Here is a 6,364-nt window from a genome sequence, read left to right on the forward strand (position 1 = left end):
ATAGATAGATAGATAGATAGATAGATAGATAGATAGATAGATAGATAAGGGAAAGGACATGGCTGCTCCTAAGTATGGTGGAGTAGAAAGTTTATTACAGATGTAAGGGAAAGCACAGCCAGACACAGGGACATCTGGAGAGTCCATAATGGACATGACTCTGAGTTGTGTGAAGACAGGGAGGAGGGGAGAGCCAGACCAAGAGGCCAGGAGGGTAAATGATAGATGAAAAAGACCAGGTAACCAAAATGGTTGGGTTACATAAGGAAGGGCAGGTGGGTGAAGGGCAGCCCAACACCCTGGCTAGAGGACAGTGTATGCCAACCATTACCCTGCAACAGGTGGGGACTGAGGGATGCTGGGAGAACCCGACAGGCAGGTATGCTTTGATTTCTTTAACAGACACACTGGCTGTTTTCCCCAGGATCTGAGCCTTAATAGTAGGGGAAAACAAGAAGGTTGAAATCACTTATGTATAATCTCAAACTTTTTTTTTTAAGTTGAAGCAGGCTTTATGCTTCAATACACTTCAGGGATTAAACATAAATACTATAGCAAACCAACCATTACATCATTTCTCTGATATTGTGAATTGTTTCTTTGTCCAGATATTCTGCATTGGTTAAACCAGTGTAATAACAGAAATTTGCTTTCTGGAAATAAGTTCAGCTCCTCATCCAGATTCTTGATTGCCTTGATCTGTGACCCACACACCCATGCCCACAACACCTCCGCCCTCCAGCCCCCCAAAAACGGCCAGTTTGGACTTTTACCCATCATCCAAAATTGAACACCTAACTCTTCGTTGCTCGTGTCAACTACTGTCAAAGGAAGAAAGCTCTCACCTTCCTTCCTCGCCCTCTTTTTCTGTGTTCTGATTACAGCAGCTTCAAAACTGGTCAGCGAACTCAGTTCTTATACAATTCCCTCTAATTTGTAATTTCCCCACCCAAATCCAGAAAGGTTGGAAGACGCTCATTCACTATTGTCTGTGCTTTCTCACTAACCTGTCAAGGCCCAGCCTGAAAGGAGTTCCACAACTGTCTTCTAGGCACTGGGAAGCAGAGGAAGGATTAGGTGTACAAAGCAACTCTTAACCACACAGCATGAGACATTGCTCTAAACAGAAACAAATATGAAAGCCCCTGAGAAAAAGGAATGAAATTCTTAATGACTGGGAAACATGGGAAAACAGAGACAAATAAGAGATTAGAGCAGCGATGCATAAAGGAAAAAATCTGATAAGTAATAACAACAATGACATTTTAAAAAGATAAATATAAACCAGGCACAGTGGAGCATACATGTAATCCCAGCACTCTCGAGAAGGCAGAGGCAGGTGGATCACTGTGAGTTCAAGGCCAGCCTAGTCTACAAAGCAAATCCAGGACAGCCAAGACTACACAGAGAAATCTTCTGTAGAAAATGAAACTAAAACAAACAAACAAACAAAAAGATAAACATAACTGAAGAAACACACAGGAATACTGACTTTGAAAAAGAGGAGGTCCTTCCCACGTAGAGGGAATGACATTAATAAGATACTGTTTGACCTTGTCCCTGTGTGCAATGTCAGCTGCTGAGATCTGTAACCTGACACACACAGCTACAACTAATGGCATGTGTTTCAAATTCCTGAGCTGAATTAACTGTGTCAATGAGGATTATCTATATAGAACACCCCCTTAAAGTGAAAATTCTTTACTCACTGGCTCAAGCTGACCTACCCAAATTGTACACCCACCAATCTGGTCTGTTTTATTCACATGCATGAATTAATCCATGCTGGGAAATTGCTAAAAAATCACCCACCCTGCAACAAACAAGTCCTTCTTCATGAGGATGACAACCACAGCCAACTTCCTTAAACTTGAGTCTGCGATTAGCTATTGCCTATCCTGTTTCACCCTGCAGTGCACACAGCAAGCCTTTCCTCCTGTTCTGGTCTGAAGGAAGAAGTCATGCTCCACATGCAAATCCTTTCCCTGTTACTACACTGAAAAGTTCATTTCATGGCTCAGATGGGTTATTTTAAAACCCTCTTTTGGTACAGTCCTTTAAAGAATATAGAAATTTTCATAGAGGAAAGCAAAGTCATTGCCATGGGAAGCAACAGACAAGGAACAAGGAAACCTGAGTCAGAATAACTTCTCTCTGACACATTTTTCTCAAAGCCTGAAAAGTCTTAGAATTAATATGCCTTCCCAGGGAGAAATCATTCCACACAAAATTAAAAGAGTAAGAAAAATCTCTTTAATGACAGCATGCATCCAGCTCTGGCTAATGCTCCAAGAAAAGCCAGCCGAGAACAGATTCTGCATGCCACAGATGCTGGCACCCGTAAGCCTCTTTCAGGTTCAGGCCTGAAATTGTTAGGTTTTGAACAATTTAATATGGACTGGAGACTGCAAGTCTAGCCACTTAGACAGATGGGAGATTTGCACAGCAAAGATGTTCCCCAGGATTGTTTAAGTACACTAAGCTGTAAAACAGCAGGACACTTTTCATCGACAGGGTCCCAAGTTGAAGATGCCAGAAGATGAGACCATAGGGAAGGTAGAAGATAGAAAGCATAACAGCTGGGGTGAGGAGTTCTTCCATAAGCTATAGTCCAAGCATCTTAAGAATAGCATCTTGTAGACCACTTACAGGGGGCAATGGAAAGAAATGGTGTCAGGAGCCATGGTGCAGCTATCTTAGAATGCTGCTGTTAATTCAACTTCCCCTGGCCAAGTTAGACTTGTTTTCTACCATCAGGATGTTTTTGCAAAGAAACTATTCAGAGCGAATGTTCCAAGAATACGTGTCATAAGCCATAAGGAAGTTGGAAGAGCAACTTAGAGCTAATTTTTACTCCTTGTCTTCATATGTGGCAGGTTGTGCTCATATAAGCTGTTCTTCAGAACAGAAGGAGCTTGGAGAAAAATAAAACTGGCTTCCTATCTCATCAAGTCCTGACTGGGCTTATTTCATTCTTGCCTTCTTCTAATCCTCACTCCCATAGCTGTGATCTCCATTGACTTACTGAGAGGGCTTGGTCAAAATGGGAGACTTCTACGGAGTCAGCAGAAATGATTATGTAATGGGACAAACTCAGGAGGAGTCTAATAAAACAATACTGCACAAGGGGAATACAGGGTATTTCCACTGACCAAGCCCACAGTGGACTTGGGACTGAAAACCACAGCCCCATGTGGTGGAATGAGTTGGATTCTCAGGATCTGAAGCAATCCCTCCCCAAAGGCCCTGACCTGAGACCATTACCAGCTCTCCCAAACAGTATCCCTTGCTTCAGAGAAGGAGCTCTGTTTCCTTCCCAATACATAGGGGCCTTAGGGGCAGTTCCCAAGGCTGAGGCCCCAGGCCATTACTAGCTTTGCCAAGCATGTTCCTGGGTTTGAGAAGGACCTATGTCATTCTCCATGCATGAGGGCCTCATAGAAAGCCTTGCTCCATCAGGCCAGCCACTCAACACAACAGTGTTTTTCCTTTTCAAAGAGTTGTCACCTGGGAAGTCTTGGCCATGTGGCAAAGCTCTGCTTTTCTCAAGAAGAAAAGTGGACCTTTATGTCACACCGGGCCTTAGTGTTGCTTGTGACCCTGTAAAGCCCCACTGAGCAGCTTGTCAGATTTGTTGTTTGTTTTGTTTGTTTGTTGATGTGAGGATGGACCTAGCAGCTGGTTGTACATAAGAGGTGTCTCCTTTGTCAGAGTTTGGAGCCAAATTTCTGGACACTTCTGGTGAACAAGTATCCTAATCCCTAAGAGGCCTGGTCAGCATACGAGTTCTCTGTGGGGACATTTCAGAGACGTCCTCCCTCAGCTAAATTCTACTTTGTTTTCTCTTACTATGTTCTAAGCATTGGCAAATCCTTTCCATCATCAATTCTATTCTTCTACATCCCAGTTTAAGATTGGAGCCCTACTCTACACATGAGATGCCTTTCACAGCCTCTACAAAATCAACTCCAAATGGATCTTACCCCTAAATGTTAAATGGGAAGAGCGGAACTTACTGTAAAGAACAAGGAGAAACTAAGGTTCCCCGAGTTTGGCATCCTGCCTAGGATGTTTCTACACACCGGCCTTGCTCCAAATGCCTTGCCCAGATGCAGCCCCCATAGCGAAGTTGTCCAGAGGCCACCGCGGGGTCCAGAGAGTGACTAGAACCACAGGGGGCCTCACACGTGGCCGCCTCTGGCCTTCGCTCACAATCCAGCCCCAGAGAGGAGCCACTACACCAGCTCCCGCTGTGCAGCCGCCCGCTCTTCCCCGCTGTGGGCAATGACGCTGCACTCACCATGTCCCGAACTTCGGAGCTTGTCTGAGTCCACTCAAAGCACCCAGCAGCAGCACTCAGAGTACATCACAGGGATAGATTCAAACCTGCTCAGCTACACAGCAGAAGCTACACCTCGCAACCCGGAAAAATCTCTCCTCCGCATCTGACTGACAGGTCCGCGTAAAGGCCCTGATTGGCCACTGAGTTTTGAGTGACATCAGCACCTCCCTGAGGGCTGGAATGTACTGCAAGGACACAGCATAGTGTTTCCTGGCCTTAGCTTCCTGTCCAGGGCCAGAGATTTTCCGGATCTGCAGAGATTTGCCTTTCAGTAGCACTTGTGCCTCCTCCTACAGTAGCCCACTCGCCTGCCTTCCCGCCCAGCCCGGGAAGCACCCAGCAATGCAGCTCCCGCTGCTCAGCCGCCTGCTCCTCCCTGCTCCGGGCCCTGAGCTAATCACGGCATGAAGTTTGCCTGATCCCACCGCAGCACCCAGCAGCAGCGCTCGGGGTACATGACAAGGAACCTGTCGAGCCTGCTCGGCTACAGAGCAGATCCTGAAAAAAAAAAACGGCACCTGAGAGGGCCCGCCTCCTCGTCTGACTGGCAGGTCTGCCTGGAGGCCCTGATTGGCTAGTGAGTTTGGAATGACAAGCAGGGACACAGCATAGATGTTCCCGGCCCAGGCTTTCAGTTGGTGGCCAGACATTTTCCAGATACACAGAGATTTGCATTTCAGTAGTAATTGTGCGGTTCCTCTAATCTCCTCCCCATCTTCCCCACCCCTCCAACTCCTGCAGCGCAGCCTCCTGACACTCCCCTTTCCTGTTCACCTTGTCCCTAGTTTGGAGCTTGGCTAAGCTTCCCCCATAGCACCCAGGAAAAACTTCTTCCTCCTGGAATCAAGGTGGATGATTTGCATAGCCCACTTTTCAGCTTGTAGTGGAGTTATCAATCTGCCCCACAAAGTACAAGCATGCCCAGAATATTAACAATTAAAGAGTGAATTTGGGAAACAAGAATTTGTTTTGTGGCTTCATGTAAACTGCAGCTACTTTTCACCTAGTAGATAGGAAACATCTCTGGGAGAAAAGCAGGAAATAGATAACAAGCCCTGTGGAGCTCTGGTGTTAGCCAGCCCATCTTCCTTGGTGGGAAAGTGAAAAGGAAACAAACAGCTGCATTAGTCAAGGGCTGTAGATGAGCAGAAGAGATAGAATGAATCAATGTGTCTAGAATGTGGGCTTAATAGAGCATCTCACAGGCTGTGTTCAAACTAGTCAAACAAGGGCTGTCTATCAATGCACAGTAGAAGAATCCAGTAGAGGCTCAGTCCGTGAAGCTCAGTGTCTCAGATGGTCCTCGGTAATTACCAGAATTCTGATGAAGTAGGCTCTAATGCCAGACGATAAAAATAAAAAATGAAAGAAAAAGAAAATAAACTTGCTAGACAGAGGTAGGGCAAGCAAAGAAAAAGAGCTGACTTCTTCGTTTTCCTTTATATACGTAGGCTGCCACCAGAAGCTATGGCCTAGATTAAAGGTAGTTCTTAAAACCTTAAAAGATCCATATTAGGGAGTGCAGATGTACCAGGCCACAGAGGAAGACAGTCCTAAAGAGACCTTATAAGCTAGGGTCAGATGGAAGTGGAGAAGGGACAGGGGAAGAGAGAAGGGAGTGAGAGTGGGATTGGGAGTGGACAAGGGAGGGGGCTGCAACTGGGATACAGAGTAAATAAATTGTAATAATAAAATAATTAATTTAAAATGGGGGGATCCACATTAAAGAAGTGTTTTTCCACTTCAAAGGTATAATTCAGAAAAAGTTCCCATAGTACCCAAGTCTTGGGGTTTTAGTTAATCCCAGATGTAGCAAATTTGACTACCAAGAATAGCCATCACAACAGCCAAGACAGAAGAGATAAGATTTTTTTTTCTGCCTGTGGCAGGCAAAGAGAGCATGGAAATCATTTTCAAAGCAATGCTTTTCTTCAACAAAAGACACATTGAGATTAATTTAGGGACTCTGGATTCAGCCAGCTATAGGTTTGCCTACTCCTAAGCATGGTAAGTTACAGTGTA

The 6,364-nt window shown here is 45.3% G+C and overlaps 1 protein-coding gene across 1 annotated transcript in view; it reads right to left on the reverse strand.

The window, feature by feature from the left end:
• Positions 1–4,422, reverse strand: part of LOC129670183 (zinc finger protein 431-like) — a 30,063-nt gene extending 25,641 nt beyond the window's left edge. The window contains 1 exon segment of the mRNA XM_055598652.1: positions 4,301–4,422. Coding sequence (XP_055454627.1) covers positions 4,301–4,303 — 3 coding nt within the window. The 5' untranslated portion in view covers positions 4,304–4,422.
• Positions 4,423–6,364: the final 1,942 nt, after the last annotated feature.

The sequence above is a fragment of the Psammomys obesus genome, unplaced genomic scaffold (genome assembly GCF_907164565.1).
Source record: "Psammomys obesus unplaced genomic scaffold, mPsaObe1.curated_primary_1811, whole genome shotgun sequence".
Lineage (NCBI taxonomy): Eukaryota > Metazoa > Chordata > Mammalia > Rodentia > Muridae > Psammomys > Psammomys obesus.